The 23,510-nt window shown below is 37.8% G+C and overlaps 23 protein-coding genes across 23 annotated transcripts; 12 read left to right on the top strand and 11 right to left on the bottom strand.

Annotated features, from left to right (window-relative positions):
- Positions 1-6: 6 nt before the first annotated feature.
- On the bottom strand, positions 7-924 carry Eint_020210 (DNA replication factor C small subunit; the record flags this gene model as incomplete). The annotated part of the gene is made up of 1 exon (XM_003072336.1): positions 7-924. One exon carries the CDS (start codon positions 922-924, stop codon positions 7-9), a length of 918 nt encoding a protein of 305 aa, XP_003072382.1.
- A 150-nt stretch (positions 925-1,074) lies between these two features.
- On the top strand, positions 1,075-1,485 carry Eint_020200 (uncharacterized protein; the record flags this gene model as incomplete). The annotated part of the gene is made up of 1 exon (XM_003072335.1): positions 1,075-1,485. The coding sequence occupies one exon, from the start codon at positions 1,075-1,077 to the stop codon at positions 1,483-1,485; it is 411 nt and encodes a 136-aa protein (XP_003072381.1).
- Positions 1,486-1,563: 78 nt separating this feature from the next.
- Positions 1,564-2,661, bottom strand: Eint_020190 (uncharacterized protein; the record flags this gene model as incomplete). Its single annotated transcript, XM_003072334.1, has 1 exon — positions 1,564-2,661. One exon carries the CDS (start codon positions 2,659-2,661, stop codon positions 1,564-1,566), a length of 1,098 nt encoding a protein of 365 aa, XP_003072380.1.
- A 266-nt stretch (positions 2,662-2,927) lies between these two features.
- On the top strand, positions 2,928-3,950 carry Eint_020180 (GATA zinc finger transcription factor 3; the record flags this gene model as incomplete). The annotated part of the gene is made up of 1 exon (XM_003072333.1): positions 2,928-3,950. The coding sequence occupies one exon, from the start codon at positions 2,928-2,930 to the stop codon at positions 3,948-3,950; it is 1,023 nt and encodes a 340-aa protein (XP_003072379.1).
- An 86-nt stretch (positions 3,951-4,036) lies between these two features.
- On the bottom strand, positions 4,037-4,780 carry Eint_020170 (putative polyadenylate-binding-like RNA-binding protein; the record flags this gene model as incomplete). Its single annotated transcript, XM_003072332.1, has 1 exon — positions 4,037-4,780. One exon carries the CDS (start codon positions 4,778-4,780, stop codon positions 4,037-4,039), a length of 744 nt encoding a protein of 247 aa, XP_003072378.1.
- Positions 4,781-4,828: 48 nt separating this feature from the next.
- Positions 4,829-6,058, top strand: Eint_020160 (WD40 repeat-containing protein; the record flags this gene model as incomplete). The annotated part of the gene is made up of 1 exon (XM_003072331.1): positions 4,829-6,058. The coding sequence occupies one exon, from the start codon at positions 4,829-4,831 to the stop codon at positions 6,056-6,058; it is 1,230 nt and encodes a 409-aa protein (XP_003072377.1).
- Positions 6,059-6,141: 83 nt separating this feature from the next.
- On the bottom strand, positions 6,142-6,321 carry Eint_020155 (uncharacterized protein; the record flags this gene model as incomplete). The annotated part of the gene is made up of 1 exon (XM_009163555.1): positions 6,142-6,321. One exon carries the CDS (start codon positions 6,319-6,321, stop codon positions 6,142-6,144), a length of 180 nt encoding a protein of 59 aa, XP_009161819.1.
- Positions 6,322-6,351: 30 nt separating this feature from the next.
- On the bottom strand, positions 6,352-7,032 carry Eint_020150 (isopentenyl-diphosphate-delta-isomerase II; the record flags this gene model as incomplete). Its single annotated transcript, XM_003072330.1, has 1 exon — positions 6,352-7,032. The coding sequence occupies one exon, from the start codon at positions 7,030-7,032 to the stop codon at positions 6,352-6,354; it is 681 nt and encodes a 226-aa protein (XP_003072376.1).
- A 45-nt stretch (positions 7,033-7,077) lies between these two features.
- Positions 7,078-7,485, top strand: Eint_020140 (uncharacterized protein; the record flags this gene model as incomplete). The annotated part of the gene is made up of 1 exon (XM_003072329.1): positions 7,078-7,485. One exon carries the CDS (start codon positions 7,078-7,080, stop codon positions 7,483-7,485), a length of 408 nt encoding a protein of 135 aa, XP_003072375.1.
- Positions 7,486-7,581: 96 nt separating this feature from the next.
- On the top strand, positions 7,582-7,857 carry Eint_020135 (uncharacterized protein; the record flags this gene model as incomplete). The annotated part of the gene is made up of 1 exon (XM_009163554.1): positions 7,582-7,857. The coding sequence occupies one exon, from the start codon at positions 7,582-7,584 to the stop codon at positions 7,855-7,857; it is 276 nt and encodes a 91-aa protein (XP_009161818.1).
- A 102-nt stretch (positions 7,858-7,959) lies between these two features.
- Eint_020130 (uncharacterized protein) lies at positions 7,960-8,550 on the bottom strand (the record flags this gene model as incomplete). Its single annotated transcript, XM_003072328.1, has 1 exon — positions 7,960-8,550. The coding sequence occupies one exon, from the start codon at positions 8,548-8,550 to the stop codon at positions 7,960-7,962; it is 591 nt and encodes a 196-aa protein (XP_003072374.1).
- A 162-nt stretch (positions 8,551-8,712) lies between these two features.
- Eint_020120 (plasmid maintenance protein) lies at positions 8,713-10,500 on the top strand (the record flags this gene model as incomplete). Its single annotated transcript, XM_003072327.1, has 1 exon — positions 8,713-10,500. One exon carries the CDS (start codon positions 8,713-8,715, stop codon positions 10,498-10,500), a length of 1,788 nt encoding a protein of 595 aa, XP_003072373.1.
- Positions 10,501-10,633: 133 nt separating this feature from the next.
- Eint_020110 (uncharacterized protein) lies at positions 10,634-11,056 on the bottom strand (the record flags this gene model as incomplete). Its single annotated transcript, XM_003072326.1, has 1 exon — positions 10,634-11,056. One exon carries the CDS (start codon positions 11,054-11,056, stop codon positions 10,634-10,636), a length of 423 nt encoding a protein of 140 aa, XP_003072372.1.
- Positions 11,057-11,236: 180 nt separating this feature from the next.
- On the bottom strand, positions 11,237-11,683 carry Eint_020100 (uncharacterized protein; the record flags this gene model as incomplete). The annotated part of the gene is made up of 1 exon (XM_003072325.2): positions 11,237-11,683. The coding sequence occupies one exon, from the start codon at positions 11,681-11,683 to the stop codon at positions 11,237-11,239; it is 447 nt and encodes a 148-aa protein (XP_003072371.2).
- Positions 11,684-11,822: 139 nt separating this feature from the next.
- Eint_020090 (uncharacterized protein) lies at positions 11,823-12,470 on the bottom strand (the record flags this gene model as incomplete). Its single annotated transcript, XM_003072324.1, has 1 exon — positions 11,823-12,470. The coding sequence occupies one exon, from the start codon at positions 12,468-12,470 to the stop codon at positions 11,823-11,825; it is 648 nt and encodes a 215-aa protein (XP_003072370.1).
- Positions 12,471-12,659: 189 nt separating this feature from the next.
- On the bottom strand, positions 12,660-13,958 carry Eint_020080 (uncharacterized protein; the record flags this gene model as incomplete). The annotated part of the gene is made up of 1 exon (XM_003072323.1): positions 12,660-13,958. One exon carries the CDS (start codon positions 13,956-13,958, stop codon positions 12,660-12,662), a length of 1,299 nt encoding a protein of 432 aa, XP_003072369.1.
- A 255-nt stretch (positions 13,959-14,213) lies between these two features.
- On the top strand, positions 14,214-14,876 carry Eint_020070 (uncharacterized protein; the record flags this gene model as incomplete). Its single annotated transcript, XM_003072322.2, has 1 exon — positions 14,214-14,876. One exon carries the CDS (start codon positions 14,214-14,216, stop codon positions 14,874-14,876), a length of 663 nt encoding a protein of 220 aa, XP_003072368.2.
- A 66-nt stretch (positions 14,877-14,942) lies between these two features.
- On the top strand, positions 14,943-15,602 carry Eint_020060 (Ran GTPase activating protein; the record flags this gene model as incomplete). Its single annotated transcript, XM_003072321.1, has 1 exon — positions 14,943-15,602. One exon carries the CDS (start codon positions 14,943-14,945, stop codon positions 15,600-15,602), a length of 660 nt encoding a protein of 219 aa, XP_003072367.1.
- Positions 15,603-15,716: 114 nt separating this feature from the next.
- Positions 15,717-16,586, top strand: Eint_020050 (uncharacterized protein; the record flags this gene model as incomplete). Its single annotated transcript, XM_003072320.1, has 1 exon — positions 15,717-16,586. The coding sequence occupies one exon, from the start codon at positions 15,717-15,719 to the stop codon at positions 16,584-16,586; it is 870 nt and encodes a 289-aa protein (XP_003072366.1).
- Positions 16,587-16,660: 74 nt separating this feature from the next.
- Eint_020040 (uncharacterized protein) lies at positions 16,661-18,367 on the top strand (the record flags this gene model as incomplete). Its single annotated transcript, XM_003072319.2, has 1 exon — positions 16,661-18,367. One exon carries the CDS (start codon positions 16,661-16,663, stop codon positions 18,365-18,367), a length of 1,707 nt encoding a protein of 568 aa, XP_003072365.2.
- A 127-nt stretch (positions 18,368-18,494) lies between these two features.
- Positions 18,495-19,490, top strand: Eint_020030 (uncharacterized protein; the record flags this gene model as incomplete). Its single annotated transcript, XM_003072318.2, has 1 exon — positions 18,495-19,490. The coding sequence occupies one exon, from the start codon at positions 18,495-18,497 to the stop codon at positions 19,488-19,490; it is 996 nt and encodes a 331-aa protein (XP_003072364.2).
- A 125-nt stretch (positions 19,491-19,615) lies between these two features.
- Eint_020020 (DnaK-like protein) lies at positions 19,616-21,667 on the top strand (the record flags this gene model as incomplete). The annotated part of the gene is made up of 1 exon (XM_003072317.1): positions 19,616-21,667. The coding sequence occupies one exon, from the start codon at positions 19,616-19,618 to the stop codon at positions 21,665-21,667; it is 2,052 nt and encodes a 683-aa protein (XP_003072363.1).
- A 486-nt stretch (positions 21,668-22,153) lies between these two features.
- On the bottom strand, positions 22,154-22,921 carry Eint_020010 (uncharacterized protein; the record flags this gene model as incomplete). Its single annotated transcript, XM_003072316.1, has 1 exon — positions 22,154-22,921. The coding sequence occupies one exon, from the start codon at positions 22,919-22,921 to the stop codon at positions 22,154-22,156; it is 768 nt and encodes a 255-aa protein (XP_003072362.1).
- Positions 22,922-23,510: the final 589 nt, after the last annotated feature.

The following is a 23,510-nucleotide window of genomic DNA, read 5'->3' as shown; positions in this document are numbered from 1 at the left end:
TAGGGGTCAGCCTCTATTCAATAAGAATACAGAAATGATTGCATCTGTCTGGACTTTCTCGCTACATCCGATGCTTCTTCGGTATTCTATATCTCCCATCTCTTTAAGTATCCTCATCTTCTCTTTCATGTTACTTTTTCGGACCATCTTACTCAAATTTTTTAGTAAATCGTCGGAATCCATTCCGTGCTCATATTTCAATTCTTCGCATTTCACTCTAAGATCAGCCATACTCATGGTCTTGAGGTTCTCAAACAACTCTTCGTAGACGTCTATAGGAGCAACTCCATTGAATTTTCGAACATTTTCCAGACTGATAGGGCCCAAGGACACAGATATTCCTTGAACATCGTTGACTGCCTTACGCATATCCCCCTCTGATATCTCTGCGATTCCCTTAATACCTTCCTCAGAGTATTTTATGTTTTCTTTCTTGCATATTTCTTTGATTCTGCTTTCTGTGTCCTCAATAGGCCCAAATCTAAACTTGGTACACCTAGAAAGGATGGGAGGTATTATCTTTCTTGAATGATTAGCTATTAAGCAGAACCTTGCATTTGCACTGAAGTCTTCTATTATTCTTCGAAGGGCATTCTGGGCATCTCTACTCATCATGTCTGCCTCATCTAAAATCACCAACTTTGTCGTTTTGGAATAAGTTGATGCAAACTCCTTTATGGTTTCTCTCACCGTGGCTATTCCTCTTTCGTCGCTTGCATTCAATTCAAGAACACATGATCTTGGAAGATTATTTGCAATGGCTCTTATTGATGTTGTCTTCCCAGTCCCTGGAGGTCCATAGAACAGCATGTTGGGAATTTTGTTTGTGCTTGAGATTGACTTAAGAGCTGCAACAATCTCCCTATTTCCAACCACCTGTTGTAAGGATTCTGGGCGGTACTTTTCTGTCCACGGTTGCTGCATGGGCTGTTAAAACCGAATCCATAAGCACAAACTTTGTTACATCTATCCAGACAAGATGTGTTTTGATTTGTATTGGGCGGGTTGTTTCCTAATGTTTCGAAGGAAATGAAACACTCCAAACTATAAAATGAATGTGCCTTAACTTAAGACATGATATACATTTATTTTTTCCTGGCAGAGATATTCTGTAATGGTAGTATTTTGATGAGTGAGGTTAACAGCAAGACAGACACTTTTCGGTTTAATAATATGATTTTAAACATTGAGAAATCCGGAGCATTTGAAAAAAACACAAACAAAGAGTTCAATAGACCAGGATATGTGGTAAGAGGAGAAGAAAGGAAGTTTCAGATAGAGTTTTTCACAAGTATGTCCAATTTGGAGGTAAGTAAGGTAAGCCCCTTCAAAATCAAAGTGTTATACAACTCTAAAAATAGATCTGCAAATGATACATATCTGGAGATATCGGTTAAGAATCTTCCGATAAAGAACTTTAAGATATTTGACTTTTATGAACTGGGTAAGGCACGACTCAGTTCAAAATTAGACATAAAGATTTGAGGCTTCAAATAAAATTGTAAGTCAACATTTTATTCCATTAAATATCTTACCGTTTTCCCTGCCAGATTTATATCTTGTCTAAGCATTTCCTTGATTTTGATTGTTGGAGATATCCATCAAGGCTTTCTTTACCGCCTCAATTGTTGAAAACATGGCAAAAAGAGGCTCCTCGTTACCGTTTCTATTGTGTATTTGTTCCAGAGCAGCTATTTTGGCTCTCAGCAGATCTAGATGTGTATTTCTTTTCAACTTCATGCTTTCAATGAGTTCAAGAATGTCTTTACTAGAGTTGATCACTTCTTCAAGGTAGTCATAAGCATCTACAGACCTTCTTTCTTCGGCCTCGTACTTTATCTTAGACAGGATATCTACAAGACCATGAACCTTCAATTCAAGCTGTTTTTCTCCTGCACTCTTCAGACTGGTGTTTTCTGCCACAAAGATTGAATATATTTGTGACACTTCGCTTTTTATAAGGTTCCTTTTTACCTCCTGCTCTAACTCCATACTTTCCAGCTTCTGGATATTATCTCTATGGTATTTATATTCAGGATGATTGCTGTACTTTGACTTGTCACATTTCTTTAGAAATACATCTACACCAGCCATTAAGTCAGGCCCATCGGTAGCTTGGGAATCAAAATACTCTCTGACTTCTTTTGTCATGTATTCATGAATCTTGACATCTTCTTCATTACGCCCAAAAACATTCCGGGTGTACTCAATGAACATAATGAGCTTCTCTGAAATGTTTCGAGAGGAATATATGTCCTGAACCATTTTGTCCTCGTTCATCATATCTTCTTTAAGTTCGGATATAAGCTTATCAAGATTATCAATAAGCCCATGGACATTTTCCGAGGAACATCCTTTTTCCGGGGATCTTTGGTTCATTACTAGAAGGAGGTCTAAGATGAGACTTTTGAATCCATCTTCATGGATTCTAGAGAGCTTTCTCTGCATGGGGGTCTCAGGAGTTGTTGACAGTGCATTACTCCTTCTTCGCATTTCATTGACAATGTCTGAGACTAGTTCGTCAAAATTCCTTTCTGGTAGCGAAATCATCTTTTGGATGGCATCAACCTGTCTGGCATTCGGAGAGGTGTTTTTAATCTCCACTGCGACATAGTTCTCCAGCTCGCATCGGACCATCTCTTTATCCTTTTTATTTCCCATATTTCAATTGTTTTGTTTTCCAGGTATGTTTTATTCTGTTTTGTTTATGTTTGTAATAACATTCTTCCAAAGATATTACATAATATAAGATTCAGATATATTCATTAGAAAGACTATAAATATTTCTGCACATGAATTGTGAGTACAAGATTAGATCTTGTGTAATTGTCAAATATATCAAAGATTAAATCGGAAATATATTAATTTTGCAATATAAGGCTACTTATAAAAATTTCACTATAAAATAGCACTTTGAAAACAAAACAATGGGATGTGTGAACAAAGAAAGTGGGGGCCAAAAACAGATAGAAGATACATGGACTAAAGACTTCCGAGATGAAGAGCAGAAGAAGTCTTTTCACAAAGACGACATGAATGTAGAAATGGAAGATATAAAAGGATATGATAAGAAGGCTTTTGATGTAGAAGAATTAAGGCATGGAGGGGAAGACCCTTGTAATTCTTCTTTACAGAGTCTTAATGAAACAAATAATTACACCACAAACGCACAAATATCTCAAAATCTAGATAGATTCAATGATAGAAAAGGGAAGTACCAGGAATTGATTTCAGAGTATGGATCGATGGAGATGCCCAAGATTGCAAAAGAACTTAAAAGAAAAGCAAAGCAAAGAATATGCTCCAACTGTGCAACTACAAGCACTCCATCGTGGAGAAGAGGAGACCAAGGGAAATCGCTCTTATGCAATGCATGCGGGCTTTATCAGAAGCTTCACGGCAGGACAAGACCATACACCATTACTGCTGGAGGAAGAACAAAAGCCTTAAAGGGTGGTCATGAAAGGATTGTATGTGTATCCTGTAATATCTCCTTTTTTACTTCGGAGTCCAAGAACACGCCTGGCTATCTCTGTGATGGGTGCTTATCGTATGCTAAAAGTAGGAGAGGACACCCTAGAAGTAACGAAGAAAGAGATTGCCAAAGCGAGTTTAATGAGAAAATACTTTCCAATAGATATTCTAGATTCTATACTAGGGAGATTCCCGATCAGTATAATGTTCCATATCACTACGTAGAGAAGGGAGAAATAGACAACGGGTTTAGAAGTTACTCCTCTGCATCCATTGTCTATCCCCAATCCTATGGATATTACTACTTAAACGAAAAGCATCACACACCGCCCCGATTTGGAGAGTATGAAGCTCCTTTTCCCAAAAAAGGCCTGGATTCCGGGTTCAAGAGTGCTTATCCTGGGGAGATGATCGGCGAGAGTGATAATGGAATGGATTCCTGTGATCCTAATGTAAATACCCCGGCTGGCATATGAAAGAGTAATTAAACAGAAAATTTAAGCATGAAAAGCCTCCAGAGATTACCAACACATCTTTGAAAGCATGTAACATCTGTTCCATTCTAGATAGGTCCTCTAAAAAGGCCTTTCTTCATGGACTTAAGGATTATCCTGATCTTTTTTCCCCCTACATTCTTGCCATCCATGTGACGAATAGCTTTTAAGGCAGACAGCTCTCTTTCATAGTTGACAAATGCTTTTCCTCCGCTTAACACTCCTAGAGATTTCACTTCTCCAAACCTCGCAAACAGACCGTCGAGGTCCGTTTTAGTTATTTTTGCAGGGAGATTGTATATAAAAAGACTTCTTTCTGGACTGGAAGTATTATCTTTGCACTCTTTCTTAGTAAAGGGTTTGATGCTGAGTTTGTCTCTTTCCTTTCCAAAACTTATCTTTTGGTTAAGCTCAAGAAAGCTTTCGGCATCCTCATGCGATGAAAAGTCAATAAAGACTGTTCGCATGGCATCTGAATGTGTGATATTTTCCACAGATCCATAATATTCAAAAAATCTCTGAAGTTCTTCTTTAGATGAATCTGGGGGAATTCCAGATACCACCACCCTCTTTCTTCTTTCAAAAGCCATCTCCACATGCAATAACAAACCTTGTGAATGAAGCTTTCTTCCATTTAAAGAATCGATCGCGGCCTTGGCATCCTGAAGTTCCTGGAACTCAACAATTGAAAACAGTCTAGGCTCGCGAAGAATCTTAATGGATTTGATCTCTCCAAAAGGACTAAAAATTAAGCCTATGCTCTCTTCCGAATAGCTTTCGGGAAAATTACTTACGAACAATTTGCATGTCATCTATGGGATAAATGCCAATATGAATTTCTCTGAAGCCCCAGCCCTGTCATGAAAATCAATACCATATACCACAAACCGGAAGAAATCTGTAAGGAAAGAAAAAAAGACGTTCAGTATGTGAGCTTTTCCAAGGACGAGACTTATCATCCATTCATGAGGGAAAGGGAGTTTGTAAGGGCGCTCAATGCAACTAAGATTGAAAGGATGCTAAGTAAGCCATTTGTTGCAGCGCTATCTTATCATAAAGAGGGGATACATGTTCTTACAAGGCATCCTCGTCGGTCCTTGTTTGCATCTGGAAGCTTTGATAACCAGGTGGTATTGTGGGACATGGAGGAGAGGAGTCTTATTGAAAGATTTGAATGCCATTGCTCCATCAAAGGTCTTGGAATGGACACGGAGGGAAATGTATATGCGGGGCAGGGAAAGCAGGTTAAAAAACTAGGGAGTTCACAAGCATATTCCTGCAATTCAGAAGTGCTAGGCCTAGACATTATGGAGACACTTAATGTGGGAACTTCTGGAGGAATAGAAATATTTGATATTGAAAGAGAGTTCTCGAAGCAGAAAATAAGCACAAAGTATCCTTTATGCATAAGTACAAGCCCAGTGATAAAGAATATAATAGGGGTTGGGGAGCAGGGAGGTCTTTCTCTGTTTGATTCTAGGGTTGGAAAGATAGCCTACTCTGTATCGGTGGGAAATAAGACTAATGATATATCGTTTAGTCCGATGGATGGGCATATATTTGCATCGGCGGATGAAGATTTCTGCATCTATTTACATGACATAAGGTATCTGGATGAACCAAAGGGAATATACAGGGGCCATGGAAATGCGGTTGTTTCAGTGTCATTCAATCCACTTGGGACCGAGATAGCATCTGGAAGTTTTGACAAGACAATAAGGATTTTTGGAATTAACGAAAGAAAAAGTAGAGACACCTACTATAACAGACGAATGCATAATGTATTTGGTGTAGAGTATTCCCACGACTCTCAATTTATTGTGTCAGGGAGTGATGAAGGATCGATAAGACTGTGGAAGAGCCATGCTTCGAAAAAGTTAGGTCCATTGAGTAGAAAAGAAAAAGACGCCTTTAGATACTCCGAGGTTCTAAAGGAGAAATACAAGGAAGTTCATGAAATAAGCAGAATATCTAGGCATAGGTTCCTTCCCAAGCCATTAAAAAATACACTCAAGAGAATCCACGAATCATATGAAGGAGCCGAAAGAAGACGAAAGGCGAGAGAGGAAAGCAATCAAGATAATTTATAGAACATTAAGAAGCATTACTTACATTGAAATAAAGAAATCCTTTTATTTGTTCTTTGTTCCTTTCTATCTTTTTGGAGAAGAAATTATCTAACATCGGAATTTTTCTTTCCTTTCTTTTTATACAAAGACATATATTTTTCTACTATTCCTTTGTTGATTTCTCTTGTTATTATATCACTCTCACTTGTTATTTTTTTAAGTACTCTCTTGTACTTTGTAGGCTTCTTGTGAAGTTTGACATTTTTTAAAGGCCGCTGGACCATTTCTGGGACAGAGTTTTATCCATAATTATCTTAGAAATCAGTTGGAAAACATAATTTTACAATATCAAACACATCAATTAGCTTCGATATTTCATCTAGCCAGGGAGACACGAAGTCTTCAGCAATCATCTTTTGAAACTCTTCCTTGGAGACGTATTTCGTTTCGGAAACCTCTTTGGGATTTGGGCAGGGGGATGCATCAGATACGCAAAGAATGACATAATCGACTTCCCATTCATAAAAATCGCTGGAAGAGTAAGGCTCATCATGAATACTTTCGGGATCTGAAAATCTTACAATTTTCTGTGTGGTTGGATTCCCAAGTAAAACCTTTCCGTACTTTTCGGTTGGTGCTGCTTTATAAACAACACGAGAAACAAATTTTAGGTTGTCTATAGATATACCTCTTATTCCCAGCTCATGCTCTATTCGTTTGATTGCATGGACCTTGACATCAAGAATAGGATCAGTGAAGGAAAGATCGTTGACAAAAGGATGAGAGCATACACTGTTTGTCCATCTACCTGGGAAGAGAAGCTTTTCATCAGCCCTTCTTTGGACCAAAAGCTCATTTCTCGAATTGAATAAAAACACACTAAATGCACGGTGAAGCATTAGATGTCTTCCGAAGTGAGTTTTAAGTGCCTTTCCTATACCGACTATTTTGTCCTCTTCGTTTACAAGGAGCACATTTCTATTATAATTGTCCATAAGGGCATAGACCTGTCAAATTCTATCTAATATTAACCCCAATCAATGAAAAACAAACCGGGATTACTGCCTAAATGGTTGTTTATTTACACAATGTCTAAGACTATATACATTTTTATAAAGTACAAGAATCATCTCAGCATCAGTAGACATCTAGATTCAGGGTCTATGCACACATATTTTGCACTAGTGCTCGGTGCAACCAGGCTAATTGCTTCAAGGAAAATAACTATGGTAGAGTTCTATTCCTCAATAGCAGCATCATTCTTGGCTGAGGGATTGTTTTTTGTGTGCCTGGGATTCTGTGGGATATATCCTATTCACAGAGTTCTTGTAGAAACCTTTCTTTCCCTATTTACCCTTGCATGGATGGTATTTCTATATCCGTACTACCTTTTAGAGGATAGTGAGCCTCCATCCAAATCAAAGGAAAAGTCTGTGAAACACCAATGATTTTTCTTCTTTAATTTTTCGAGTTGGTTTTAGGTTGAAACCCAAGAATTATGTATGAGATGAATTCAAGATTAAAGAAAGCTATTTGAAAAGGTGATGGACACAGGAGACGGAAGGACTGCATATATGGACTTTTCGACCAAAGTGTCTGGATTCGACACCGATATAAAAGTCCTAGAAACAAGTACTCATATATTCATATATGTAAGTCAATGCGAAGAGACAATTCACTTATATGATGAAGCGTTGAAGAAGGAGATAACTAAGAATAAGATAAGACCTAAAAAGAAGCTTATTGTGTTTTGTAATATGAGAGTTCATGAAGGTTTTAACGATATCAAAAAGGTAGTACTAGACATATTAAGAAAGTAAGTTCAGGCAAAAATTGTTATGCTGAGGAGTATAGAAGTTTAACAAGAGTATAAGAACTACCTTCAACTAAATTTTATTTCCATTGGTTTAAAGTCCGTTTTCTCATCGATTGTTTCCGTTCTTCACAGCCTCTGTGAATTTGGTAATCATATCGCTGTATGCATTATCAAAAAGAACATTTCTCTCCCTCAACAACCTTAATTCTTCTGTGGCCTTTTCAAGTTCGCCTTTTAGTATCTTTATTCTCTCCAAAGCTTCCTTTTTGGTTTCCTCAATGTAGTCTATGTACTTAACCTTGGTGTCAACAAGGTACGATTCAAAAATCTCTTTGATGTATTCCTTAGAAGTTACATCTCGGAAGCTGGTTCTATTTTCAAGAACATCTCTGTCCAGCCGGTTGAGCTTATTCTCAATATCATTAACCTCCAGCTTCTTTTTAAAGATACTAGATAGCCTTGACTTGAGATCTTGAAAAACATTTTCAATTGCTTTCGAGATTGCCTCGGTATCCCTCTCAGGATTTCCTCGAGATGTGTTGGTAGCCTTAGAGCTGTTTAAAAAAAAAGAATCCTCGGCAGAGGTGTTTGGGTCAATAAGTATTTCTTTTATCTTCTCTTTTTCCTTAAGGATCTCTTGTATGGCTCGCTTATAAGCCTGCCTCATCTTGGCTAGTCTCGGCCCATCTTCTTCCATTTAATGGGCTGGGAAATAAAAGCAAAGACATACAGGTTACTCTTAGCACAAGAGAAAGGTGTAGGCCATATCTTATGGCAAGCAAGGTCCTATGTGCGGTGGACAGAGGATCGGGCAATGTTTCCTCGGCAGATAAATCAATAGAAAAGAAAGCCCTAGAATATGGGGATAGTTCATAAACTTATAACCTCCGTCTCTGGGTTGTACAACAACATTAATCCAATAACATTAAGCGGAGTTAATGATGTTATTGTTGTTGAGGGCAGAGACGGAATCTTGAGGTGCACAGAGTTTCAACTACGATTTGGAAGGCTCTACTTCTACGGAGTCAATAACCAAACAGTTCATTTGTTCATAAATGGGAAGATGTGCGATATTGTAATGTCTATAACAAGCCAAGGAGAGCTGTTCTTTGAAAAAGATACCGAAGATGATCTTGGAATGGACTACGACATTATACTCGAGTATAACAAGAAACTTTCCACTATGTTCGACTCCGACGATGAGATGATCCTTAGTAAAAGACTTGAGCAGCTTTCTTTGGGAAATGCCTCCGATCTCAGCACTCTGAACTTTGATTTTCTGGCAAAGTTCAAAGAAAAGAACTTCAACATCGAGGACATCGAGTTTAAAAAGTACTTAAGAAGCGAGCGAGCAGAGAACCTCAAGAAAAGGATGTATGGCCAATTTTTGCACCAAAGAGAATATAAGGATTCTTACCACGACTTCGAAAAGAAATTCGTCAAGTTCGGAAATCTAATCAACTCTACCGAACACTTTGACTTTTTGATAGGAAGATATCGCTCTGTTCTTCATCTTATTGTCGGACTGCATCTATATCCTCCCTTTAACGACAAAACATGCGATGGAAACACCAAAGGATGCGTAGGTGCAAGCATATCATTCTCCCTTTGCTACAACAAAAAGATACAGGAATCCTTAGATCATACATTCAACTCTTTCCTGGTTCAGGAAATAAGAAACATAGAAAACCTGGTGGTGAGAGTTCAAGGATGCAAAAAATGCAGCTTTCGCTTCTACCTACCATACGACATATTCTGCAAGATCTTCTTTGAAATCCAGGGCTCAAGGATCAATAAGGCAAAGAGGATCATGAAAATTCTTGAGAATGAACACAATAAGCATCTTGGATGGAACATATTTGGAACAAAGAAAATCATCAAAAGAGATGTGTCCTTTTCCCTGAAGCTGGACTCGGAAGAGCTGAAGATGCTAAACCTGAAAGAGGGAAAAAACCAAGCAGTCTTCAAAATTAGCGGCCTAAATAAGCACTTGGAGGGAAACATCTACCTGTGGAAAGATGATGCAAAAATAATTGTCTCAGATATTGATGGAACAATAACAAAAAGTGATGTGTGGGGCCATCTCTATGGAATGATAGGTAAGGACTGGACTCACCATGGTGTGGCTTCTTTATACACAAAAATAGTCAGGAATGGATATAAAATAGTCTATCTGACTGCCAGATCTTTGGGCCAATCATTCTCCACAAAGTCATACCTCAAAAACGTTTGTCAAGACGGATACAAACTCCCCGACGGCCCCGTAATTTTGTCTCCCGATGGCGTATTTGCTGCACTATATAGGGAACTGATAATAAGAAGACCGGAGGATTTCAAAATAGCATGCCTAAAAACAATTCAAGGTCTTTTCTGCGACTCAAACCCATTTGTTGCAGGGTTTGGCAATAAAATCACAGACGTGATTACTTACAAGGCCATGGAAATTCCTCTCTCAAGGATCTTTACAATCAACCACAAAGGAGAGTTGTATGTGGAATTGGTAAAAACATTATCCGGTACATACAGGACAATGAATGATTTTGTGGATAGCATGTTTCCATATCTGTCCGCTAAGACAATCCCATTTATAGATCATTCATTCAGTGACTTTTCCTGGTGGAGTATCCAGAATAAATCTCATCCATAGGTATCAGATTAAAATATAAAACTTAAGTAGAAGCACATTTGGAATCCGCAGAAATTTAATAGTAATCCTAATCCCTCCGTATATGTTTATTGAATTCAAGCCATCTCTCCGTTGAGGCTTTGGTTCTAAAATATTAATCATCGTCCTTCTTTTTTTTATGCTTTTTTTTTTTTTTTTCTTCTTCTTCTTCTTCATCATCGTCTTCTTTACTATCGTCCTTCTTTCTCTTTTCACCCTCACCTTCTTCCTCTTCTTTTTCCTTTTCTTTTTCCTTCTTTTTCTTCTTCTTCTTCTTTTTCTTCTTCTTCTTCTTTTCCTTCTTCTCCTTCTCCTTCTTCCCCTCGGAGGAATCAGACTCGGAATTATTATCTTTTCCCTTAGCATAAGATGACATTGGAAGTAGATAACCTCCCTTGTCCAAACTAGAGATTAAACTAGAGGCTTCCATCCTGCTGATTTCCTTACGAGATTTGCTACTTTCCTTCTCGTGAGGGAAGTGAAGGCTTTTTGCATCGGAAACGGCAAGAGCGCAGAGCGCTATGATGCCTTTCTTCATTGGATTATCATCGAATAGTTCATTTTATTCTTATTTGGTTTCAGGTTTCTAACAAAATCGAAACATGTGAATTCTCCCATTATTATGCCGGGTTTTATAATAGATTTAAGATCAGAATGAAAGATAAATGATTTATTAGTTTCAGAAGTTTGGGTGAAGGTGTTTGACTCTAAGTATCTTCTATCCAAATGGGAATAATTTTCTAACATTATTAACCATTTTTCCTTGTGGTGTATCACCTAGTCCAGTCAGAGCTCCCTCTAGGGCGGCTTTTCCAAGATCCTTTTTTCCCCCAGAAGAACCGGAAGAACTATCTTCATCTTCATCTTCATCGTCATCATCACTTTCATTATCCTCCTCTTTCTCGCTGTCATCTTTTTCTTCCTCCGAGTCACTACTACTATCATCTTTTGATGATTCTTCCTCACTTTCCTCCTCCTTTGCCTTGGAAAGATAAAGGGATTTGGAATAGCCATTCAAAAGATTACTACCTTTGTTAACTATCATTCCACTTAGTCTTGAAACAGCATTTTTCACACTCTCCTTCTCTAAAAGATTTTCATGGGAAAGGTTCATGGTGTATATACGAAAAAATGTTGTAAGAAACAGATGAGGAAGACATCTCATTTGTTTACCTGCTTTGGGTCCAATTTATTTCGAATGTTTCGGTACTTGTTTTAAATATTAATCGAAACTTACAAAACACTTTCAAATAAGATAACCGTATATATTGCAACGACTTTATTCCCCATTCTATAGTTAGAAATCAATCCTTTTGTCCTTTCTTTCCTAACCCTAACAATCCTCTTAGTCCTCCTGATTTGGGCTTATTTTTACCATCTTTCTTTTTGTTTTTCTTTTTGCTTTTCTTTTTGCTTTTCTTTTTCTTTTTGTCATCGTCATCGTCATCGTCATCATCATCGTCATCATCATCATCGTTATCATCATCATCTCTGTCTTCTCCACCTTCTTCATCATTAATTATTTTTTCTATAGCTGATGTATGTGGTTTAATCCTCTTTTGAAGTCTACGAATTTTTCTCCGACCTTTTTTACTTTCTTCGTTAATGCTTTTAATGTTTTCTGACGCCTGTATCACTCCTTGAGAACTATTTTTTAGTTTTTCTCCTTCTTCCTCCCTTCTTTGTTCCAATTCCCTAGATTGCTGATTTATGATTTTGCCTAGATCTTCGACCTCTGTACCCAACATTAAAGCTTGGAGTCTTAACTTTCTTATAGCTTCTTCCTCATCGGGATTGGGAGGTAATGGACCACCTCCTCCTCCATTACCCTTTCCAGTTTCTTTATCTGATGATTTTTTCCCAAAGATCCCTTCTAAAAAACCTATCTTTAATGGTTCTCTTGCATAAACAAGGAAGACAAAGCATGCAAATACTAGCAGCCTCGACTTCATCTATTTCTCTCTGAAATCATTGTTCGATTTATTATACAACCTTTGAAACAAAAGATCGTGAACAACACATCTAACAAGAAAACATATGTTTCAGATCTTTAAGGAGATATTTGAAAGGGGATACACCTGGAATCACATTCTATTTTTAATAAAGTAACGAAGGTTGTGAAACAAGATTTCAATTTTCCATTAGCCGCCTCTGTATGGGATTCTTCCGTATGATAAGCTTCTATTAAGCCTTGATGTCCCTTTTACTGGGGTAGCTCTACTTGAAAATAGTATTCTGGATGGGCCATTTCTTGCTTCTTCATCACTATAAGGAGGAATTCCAGTAAAGATGGAGTCTTCAAATTTTTTTTTTGTATTGTGGGGCTCATGAGAGATGATTTTTTGGAGTTCCTCCCTGATCTTCTCTTCCATTAGTGTTTCTTCGTCTTCTTTCAACCTTCGCATATTGTGGAGGTTTGTATTCTTATCTAGGTATCTTAGAGAGCCATTACCTTGGCTTTTTTCATATTCCTTGTCTCTTTCTTTTTTGTCTGTCTCTTCTAAGTCTGTAAAGTCATCTGACTCTTCCTTTCTTGACAAAATCTTCTTTATCCTTTTAGAAGGTACTTCTTTAGGTTTATGGGATTTAGTTGGCTTCTTTTTATCATTCTTGGAGGAGGAATCTTCGTCTTCGGAAGATGATTCCGAATGTTCTTTCTTTGATTTATTTTCTTCCGAGCATTGGTGATCGGTTTCAGTATCTTTGGTTTTCTTTTCTGACTTGGATAGGACCCACTTCAAAGGACTTGATATTTCAACTCCTTCGTTTTGGGAATGGTCAGTCTTTTCAGACATCATTCTCAAGCTAAGCATTTTTTCTTCATCCCAGTTCATTGCTCGGATAAACTTCTCGAACTTGTCTCTTGTTTCTTTTGTGCATTGCTTCAAGTTTTCTATAAACTCGGGTGTAGTAACATCTTTTGCAAATTTGTCAAAGACTTCAGGGCTTCTCTCCTTTACAGGACTTGGAACCTCCACCTTAAAAAGGCCCCTCATCCAGTCGAGGACTGCATATATGATTTTGGTAAGTAACTCGTCGTCAACGATGTCGTTGGAAACCATATTGCTAATAAACCGGCTTGTGCACGGAGAGTTTGGTATAAATTTTTCCCGTTCTTCTTCGGGACTTGCTGAGGCAACGAGAATAACATTAGTGGGGATTCCGTTCAATGCTTCGATTCTTGCATCAAGACTCTCCTCTCCACCCATAATCGATATATCCTGATACCCAGGTTTGACAAGGTAATCGTCGTATGCCAGAAAGTCCATCAGACTAATTCTTATTCCTCTTCGTTGCAGATGCTCATTGAACTTGTCCAACAATCTTTCGACCACATAGTGGTACATCTCCTTGACCTCCTTAAGCCCTGTCTTTTCATAAAGAATAACCAAATTGATTACATGTGCAAGCACAAGAGGAGATAGAAGAAGAATCTTCATTGTTTATCCATTAACGCTTGGTTTTAGTCTTGTTTTCGTTAGTTTCAGAGTGGATACCTAACGAGTGCAGCGATCGAGCAAGAAAGAGACTCTTTGATAATTTTAAAAAAGAGAGACCTTAGGTCTTCTGCTATTAATATGAGAGGAAAAGACACCTATTTGATTTCCTGGATCCAAGTTTAGGGTGGTCGTGAAACATCAATGCCTCAAGTAAGTTTCAGATTTGGAAATAAATACATCCTTTCTAAGGAATGCATGTTTGGTAATAAGCACTTCCTGATCCTTCTGATGGGCCTGGCGATTTGCTCGCAGGGAATAGGTATCAGGAGAGTTCCAGTAGAGGTGTACATTTCTGAAGCTGGGAGAAGGAAGTTTCTTGATAAAGGTAGAAGTATTGAAGACATTGTGGGAAGTGTTGCTGAGGAGCTGGAGCAGAAGATGAATGAACATGTATATGCAGATAGGGCAAGCACAGACAAACGAAAGTTTCACTTCGACTGGAGTGTTAGTGGAATGACATCTCCCGAGATCGACTTGGATAAATGTGGAAAGGACACAAGCCGATTCCAATACGATCTGGTTCAAGCAGCTAGAGATAAGCCAGGGGCATCGATAATTCTTCTCTATACCTGCGAGTCTGAAGGATATAGTGAGGACTTTATTCTGGCAGGGCAGAAGACACCTCTCGTTATTCAGAGGAAGTATCCTGAGTGCTCAAACGATGTGGCAACATTCACGGAGACTGAGCCAATGAAGATTGAGTCTATAATTGCCAATGCTCTGTTTATCACAGCCGGATCTCCCTTGAATGACATGGTAGAATTCGAAGAAGTGGACAATGGGAGAGATGGATTCAAAAGAGATATACGCTTAAAGACGACAGATTTCTCGCTTTTTTCCGGTGGGATCTGCCACTAACATATTAAATCATTTCTAGTTTGAGACTGTGTATTTTTTTGTTCAAAATTCCTTCCCCAAAGTCTAATGGCAGAGGTAGAAAAAAAGGAAGAGCAGATGGGAATAGAAGCTGTTTCTGGTAAGAAAGAGGAGGAATTACAGAGTGATACAAAAGAAGAAACATCGTTGGGGGATTCTAAGGAGAAAATTGAAACTAAGAAAACACAGCAAAGTCCCTTTCTAACTAATACAGTTCCTCGGAAGGACAATTCCAAGGGAGGAGAGGAAAAGGACAAGATTGATGTGACGGAGGTAGTCGAAAAGCAAAGAAAACATCTCGAGGAGAATCAGAGCGATGATGTCCTGTTTAAAGCAAGATGCAAGCTTTATTACTTCTCTGAGGAGACTAAGGCACTTGAGGAGCGTGCAGAGGGAACGATGGTTATTGGAATGCACACTAAAAGTAATCTAGTGAAGATAACAGTTTTTAGGGATCAGATTGGTAGGCTTGGATGCAACCACTTTATCAACCCGAGATTTAAGGCACAGCCCCATGGAAAGGTCAGTAACGGATGGATGTGGATGTCCACTGAAGACACGGTTGAAACAGATGCACAGAGAAAGAAAACCCAGCTATTTGTCGTCAAGTTTTTTTCGGAGGAAGATTTTCAGAAGTTTGGGGAGGAATATGATCTCGGAAGATCTCACAATGAGAAATCCCTAAAGACAAAAGCAAATAAAGGTTGATTTTTTGTTCTTCCTCAAACAGCATATCTGCTGTGTTTCTTGGTGAGATTTCTAATTTCATTTGTGTTTTCTGAAACCTTCTGAAATAAGTTAGAAGGTGGAAAGGATGGTAGAATGGATCTTGTTGTGTATCTCGAGAACGCATTAGAAAACACGGAAAAGACATTGCAAGTGGCCAGTCTTAGCAAAGAAGTGGAAGATAGATTCAAAGATTATAGGGATTTGATTTTTTACCAGCGAAATATTGACTCTCAGGTAGAGGAGAAAGAAAAAAGGATCTTTATGGAGTTAGAAATATGTAAGGTACTTCGAAAGTTCCATGAATGGATATTAGAACAGAGCTTTGGGTATATAGAAGCTGTTTATGCAAAGAAAAAGGGTATTTTAGAGTCCGAAGTTGGAAAACCTATCAAGAACATAGAGGAAGAGCACTATAAAAAAGGAGTCTCTGCATTACTCTCTTGTCTTTATAACAATACAGACATGGCGGCTAAGCTGCTGAGCTTCCAACGGTCCCGTAAATATAGTGATCATACCAAAAATGTGGAGAGAAAAGTGGGATGTTCTATCAATAGACTTGGATTGAATATCCTGAAGGGAGCTGAAAGGGGAGTTGAGTTCCATAGCAAAGTTATGAGGGAAAGAGAAGATGTAATGCTGAAATACGAAGATTTGAAAATTAAGAACTTGCTGGGATTGCTGAAACAAAGGTTTATCGAGCATGAGGAAGCCATAAAAGAAGAAGCTATCAGCAAAATACTGCTTGTGTTAAGCCAGGGCTCAGTAGAAAACGATATTAGATTTGTAAAGCTCATTGATGAGACCTTGGAAAGAACCGAAATCTATGAGTCTCCAGAAATTGCAAGAATGAGCGTTCAGTTTGTTATAGCCAAGAAGTATGTAGAAGATATGATCAGCCTGAAGGAGCAGCCTTTTTTCCAGAGATATCTTGAGCAGAATGGAAGGAAGTATGAGATAAGATAAAGGAGGGCTCTAGGAATGAAACCCTGGCTTAGCTTTCCAATTTTATAAAGAAACTTGAAAATTTTATGGCCCTTATGATATTAAACGGGGATAACAGAAAGATATTTATCAATGGAGAGGTGGTTTATAAAGTAGGAGAGAATTCTATTGAGGAATATTGTAAAAAGGACCTTGTATTATTAAGGAGAAGAAAGTTCTTTAAGATTAAAGTAGCCAGAGAGTTTGATCGGAAATATTACTTCTTGACAAGGAAGAAGATATTTATCTACGAAAATTTATTTGAAGATCCGGCTCATGAAGTTGAAGTTCCAAGCGAGAAGACTTTTGACTTTTATGTGCATCACGGTCAACTCTTTTATCTTGTACAAGAAATGGACAGATACTTAGGAATCAATGAGGAACAGGAAATGCTGTTTGATTTTGAAGCAGGAACTTATTTCTGGGACGGGGTCGATTTCTACATATGTAGTAATAAAAGCCTAATTAGGTTTGATATTGTAAAGAGAAGAAGTTCAGAAGTTCTTCGGGATGTAAATATCAAGTATCTTGCAGTGAAGAATGGAATGATTGCATATACAGACGATGCGAATGTTCTGAATTTCCTGAAGGGAAAGTCAAGCCTATCGTACCATTACCATGCTCGTCCGATTACCGGAATTATAATAACTACTCTTGAAAGTCTTCTAGTTGTGTGTTCAAGCAGAAAGCTTGTTCGAATAGAAACTAAGAGAGATGAGAAGACATTTCTAACAACATTTGAAGGAGACCTTGTAGATTTTGTCCAAGACGAGAGTAATGTTTACATTTTGACTGTGTTTTGCCTTTTGGTATATGATTTGAAGGTGGGGAGTACCAAAAAACAGATATTTTCTCTTCCGAACTTTGAATACTGCAAGTCTCTTAATGGCTTTGAGAACAGAGAAGAAGAAATCCCTGGAAAGGAAATCTTTGAGCATAATATAAAGAAAACCAAGGTAAAGATGCCTTATGTATTTCAGAAGGAGGATTTTCTTTTTTCCTCCAAAAACTCTATAGTTGCAGTAAGGAGAGATTATATTTTTATATATGACCTTGAAAAGGAAGAGATGCAAAGAATAGCTTACCTCGAGGGATTTGATTTTTTCTACTCATCAGGATTCATTATTGGATTAGAACATAGAAGAGAAAAAGGGAGGAGAACTGCCAAGGTTTATAAGATAGAAAGTGATGGGTTGTTATTGATAGGGAAGTATAACTCGGTTGAAACACTGGCTACACCTGCAGACATGGTGTTTTCCAAGGGAAAGCTTTTCTTATATTTGGATGGAAGTCTTATCGAAGTAATAGGTCCTGGAATCACAAAAAGCCTTATCAATCAAAATATTCGGCAAATTGAAGAGACAAAAAATGGAATTTTCTTACTTGATGAATGTGGAATATTCAGAGTAGAATCCGAAGAGTGGATTTTAAGAGAGGAAAAAATTACATCTTTTAGAATTTCTGGTGATACATTATTTGTATCATTACCTAGGGATGGAGTACTTAGCTTTGAAATGAAAGATGGAGCTGCCGAAGAGAACTTAATTAGTGATTCAAATGTCATGGATGTTTTTGTAGAGGATCAGGTTATTTTAACGTTCAGTCGCGTAAAGGATGCTTCTGTTCTAAAAAGATATAGGAAGGATGGTAATTCTTGGAAGAAGAACGGAGAAGCCCTGGTAGATAAAAGGCCAAGAAGGATTTTCAACAAAAACATTTATCTTTCAATTACAAATAAGCTACACAAGGTTGATTTTAGCTGAATAGACCTTCTCCTCTTAGGCTTTTAGAGCTAATTCCAATAAATACGCCGATTTCCAATTTAGAACACTTTGATTTTTGAGTGGGATGTCAACATGTGTATATATTGAAAGAAAGCAAATTGTTTTGATGGATCTCTCAACAATCCAGGAGGCGAGAATATCAAACATTCTCAGAACAACATGCAAGCTTATGGAAAGGCTCTTTCAGATGTATAAATGTGGAAGGATAAGCAGAGAAGAATACATGCAAAAGCTTGAAAAGCTTAAGGAGGTGATAAAATTGAACATCGACGAAATAGAAAAAAACGCAAAAACAATAGTGGCCAGAAAAGAGCCGGTGAACGTTCTCAATGTGTTCATTATGGAGCATTTTGAGCATATGGGATACTTCGATACTGCAGAGCTGATGGCTAGGAAATTCTCCATTGGAGGTTATTCTGATTCAGACTTTTACAAGCGGATTTATGAGATCAGGAACCAGGTGGAGACTGGATCTTTTGAAGATGCTCTAGCATTTTGCAGAGAGCACAGGATGGAGCTTAGGAGCATAAAATGGGAAGAGGCGATTTCCCTTGAAAACGACCTGAAAGTTGAAAAGTTTATAGAGATGTGTCATGCACAAGAATTCGATAAGGCTCTAGAGTTCATCAATAAAGAGTTTAAAAGAGTTCCAGAACAGATAAAGTCGTACTTACCTGTTCTTGTATCGAACTCAAACTTCAGAAAATATCCGTTTTCAAGGCATACCAAAACTGCAGAGCAATTTCTAAGATGTGCACTGAAATTGTTTAGAAGAGGACCTAAGTCTAGGCTTATGCAACGAATAGAATATGGAATGATGGCATACAAAACATATCGATGCATCGATACCGAAAATGACAATTGCCCAGCATGCTGCAAGGCATTCCGACTAAGAGAGGATGTACCGTTCAACAAACACGAGATAAGCATCTTACTGTGCCGGGGAAGCGGAGAAGAAATGGACGACTCCAATCAGCCCTACGTGTTCGAAAATGGATTCATCTACGGGGCTAAGTACATCGAGTCTTCGGAGCATATCTGCATCAACTCCAAGGCTGCAGATAATTCCTTAAGGTATCCAAGACTGTGCTTTATTCTGTAATGGCGGGATTGTATAATTTGTTTACATGGGCACTTCCTAATATGGAAGCCTCTTCGTTTTCCGATGGTTCAACATGTAAAAATTGGAAAGAATTTTGTATAAATTTTTTCTCTAGAGATAGGGGTATGCAAGTTAGAGGTTTGTTGTTGTCTCTGGCAACGATTTTTTGTACAGGAACCGAAAACGCTGATCTGAGAGAATCTGTGGCAGTTGGAATTGACCTTGGAACCACCTATAGCTGCATATCTGTATATAGCCCATCTTTAAAGGATACAAGGTTTGTTCTCTCTCCCAGTGGAGAGGAAACCTATCCATCGGTTGTATTCTTCAAGAAGCTTCCTGAGGGAGATGGAAAGAAGTCTAAGTATGAGGCAGTAGCAGGATGGGCTGGATTGCAGATGTACAACTCCGAAGGAAATGCAAACACTTATTTCTATGCTTTCAAAAGAGGCATTGGAATTGAAGATCTTGCAAACATCGACAGGAAGGTTGAGGACATCAAGAGAAATGCATCTGTCCCTATATTTGTGGAAAATGTTGGAGGAAAGAAGAGGGTGGCTTACAAGATCCAGGAGCCCAACCAGAGCGGATATGAGTCGGTTACCCCAGAAGAACTTTCTAGCCATGTCTTGCGCATGCTGAAGGACCAAATTTTAAAGGACTATAAGATTCAGGGGCTTACCATTACCTATCCAGCTTATTTTGATCCGAACCAAGTTGCAGCAACCATCAAAGCAGCAGAAATGGCAGGACTTCCCACACCCTTAACCTGGAAGGAGCCATCTGCAGCAGCATTTGCCCATACATATGATCTTATCAGAAAAGGAATCACCACTAAGGAGGAGGTGGATGACATGAATATCTGCGTATTCGATCTTGGAGGAGGTACATTTGATGTTTCCATTGTTGAATCATCAGGAGGATTCATGATGGTGCCGTGCTATGAAGGAAATAACTTCCTTGGAGGAGAAAATGTCAATGATAACCTTACAAAACACTTTGCTGCTTACATCAAGAGCACAACCGGGTTCGATGTTATGGAGAACCAGAATGTTAAGCTTAGATTGAGAAATCTTGTCGAGGAAATGAAAAAGGATCTTTGTGACCAGGTTCGCAAATCTCCAGGAAGGAAAGCAAATCCTTTGATCACCAAGAATTTTATTTATGATGGAGAAAAGTCAGTTACCTTGGAACTTACAAATGAAAAGTTCAACGAGCTGAACGAGGCTTTCTACTCCAAGATAAAAAGTATTATGAACTCCTTACTTTCTGGAGACGGAAAGGACAATAAGGGATACGACAAGAATCTCATCAATAGGGTACTACTTGTAGGAGGGTCGACAAGAATCCCTAAAGTAATTGACATTGTTGAAGAGATTTTTGGAGCAGATAAAATTCACTACGAAGGTATTAATGCAGATACAATAGTTGCAAGAGGTGCAGCCTTATACACAGCTAATGAGCTCAACATGCTTAGTGAGTCCGAGCAGATTGTAACTGCTGATAGCGTTCCCCTTTCGCTTGGAATCTGTACAGAGGAGGATCATTTTGAAGCCATTATTTCAAAGGGTGCTCTTCTTCCGGCAACAGGAACAAAAGAATTCACTACGGCCCAAGACAACCAGACAAAAGTTAGGATCCGCGTGGCTCTTGGGGGCTTAGAAAGCTTCAAAGACAATGTTCATATTGGAGATATTGAGTTGGGTCTTCCAGGGAACCAACCCCGGGGTGTCCCAAGAATTGCTGTTACATTGGAAATCAACACACACGGAAAGATTTATGTGAAGGCTGTGGATTTGCAAACCGATAAAACCGCGGATGCATATTTCAGTTCTGCCGTTGCCAACATGACCCCAGAGGAGATCGAGAGGTTTGAAGAAAGAGTCCACAGTGAGGAAAATCAGGAACTTGTGAAGAAACGAGAAGTAGTTAAAAAGTTGGAATATGCTCTGGAACAGGCCGAGAGCCCTAAATTTGTCGAGGTAATTCCAGAAAATATCAAGAAGGATGCTCTTGAATATGTTCAGAAAACGAGATTGTGGCTGGAAAAACACAAGGAGATAGCTCCCCGAATCCATATTGAAGAGAAACTCCAGGAATTTGACAACGGAATAAAAGAATTCCTTAGCTCGGCAAAGTCTGGGGAAGAGAAGGAAATAGGAAGAGAAGAGCTCTAATTTTTAATTAAAATTGTTTCTTCTAAGGTAATTGAATCTGTTTAAAACTTAAAATGCTTGTCTTAAAGAGGGCCGTTCACCTTTGGGCTGATATCGATAATGTCCGTACTATTGTTATTGAAATCACAACAATACTTTTGGATTAACTTCTATTTTCACCATCTTTTTTTAGTTTTTTGGTATAGTCTGAACGCCTGTAGTAAATCTTGTAAACGAAGTGAGAACACAAGCGAAACAATGATTTCCAAAAAGGCGGAAAGGGAATCGAACATGGAACTTTTTGAGCAAAAAATTATGGAATATGCGAGAACTTTATATTTAAACAATTAAGCAAAGGGGAATCAATAAATAAATATATTATGAGTAGAACTATCCATGCATTAAAGGGATACCACATGCAAAAATAGAGTTATATTCATATTTCATATATTGGACATAGTAGATTATGATAAATAAACTATTGATATTTATTAACTTATCTTATTTCTAATCATTAAAGTTAAAGAATGGGAGAGAATGCAAATCAAAGAATAGTAAAAGTCCGTAGATGGTTGCAGCAGTAATCAATATAAGGATAAAGAGAATTTGCTTCTGCAATGTAGAAGCTTTATCATCCTTTCTACATGGATTATATTGATCTTTCAGTAATTTCAACGGAATAAGAGCAAGAAAGAGAACTCCAAGGTAAATTAAAAAAGAAAAATTAGAGTTTTCAAGAGCAACACAAAGCCAAATTCCTATCGAATATGTTAGAAACAGTAGAATAATAAAAATGTCGGTAACTGGGCCCATAAATGGGGAGGACTTCGGTGTAAGATTAAAAAACAACAAATAGGCAGTCGATACAATACACGGGAAGAACCCAAAAGTATAAAGTTTCTGATCATTTCGAGGAAAGTTACCACCCATGGGAATTGAAATGAGAGAAAGGGCAGAGATGATGGAAAATAAAAGAAGGAAGAATTTGGATATGTAGTAGTAAGTCTCTAAGGATTCCCAATCACACTTCCTAATTTTCATAAATGTATAGACATTTAGAATCATAGAATATAAAAATGAAAAACCAACCATTAGAGATATAAAAAATGGATTTTTTTTTATGGTATCCTCTTCAAATAAGCAAATCATAATGGCAGGAATTAAAATGGATACAAGAGCACCAAAGTAGACACCGTATTCGGGATGGAGTTTCTTAGTGATTTTTTCTTCATTCTTGTTATCAAATAAATCTTTAGGAGTCTTTTGAATGTTCATATGTTCCTATAAGGGTGAAAAAGTTTTTTTATTTAAAATAATCAGCAGGAGGTAAATAAGATTGGAAATTGATTTTATAAAAGAGGAGAATATAATTGAATATGGAATAACCAAATAAATTTTACAATTCTATTAAATATCAACATTCCCTGATTGGATAGAAGTTTAGAGGCCAACTATGACGTTAATTTAAAATGGCAAGTACGTCCCAACGGAGATATTTTGTTCAAGACTATTTCTACATAGATATTAAAAAGAAATGATGACGTATTGAAATAAAACTTATGTGAAAATAAATTGAAAGAGTTGAAGTAAGGGGAAAGATTCCAGTAAGCTTTTCAGTAAGAATCTGATCCCAAAGTAGAATTTGATATACTTCATTAACTAGTTTTACAAGTTATTTAAAAGTGAACGAAAAGGTGTCTTTGAGAGTGTGAGAAATATACAGAAAAGGCAATAATAAAGAGTTTCGGTTTAGGATACTAATTAAAAGAATAAGATATTTCCTATCTATATTTTCTTAGAGGGTTATAAATTTAGTTTTTCTTAACTCCAACCTTGCTATTATAAGATTAGGGCATGGCTAACC

The sequence above is a fragment of the Encephalitozoon intestinalis genome, chromosome II, assembly GCF_000146465.1.
Source record: "Encephalitozoon intestinalis ATCC 50506 chromosome II, complete sequence".
NCBI classification, from domain to species: Eukaryota; Fungi; Microsporidia; family Unikaryonidae; genus Encephalitozoon; species Encephalitozoon intestinalis.
The sequence above is the reverse complement of the archived record's forward strand: the minus strand, read 5'-3'. Positions and strand labels throughout refer to the sequence as shown.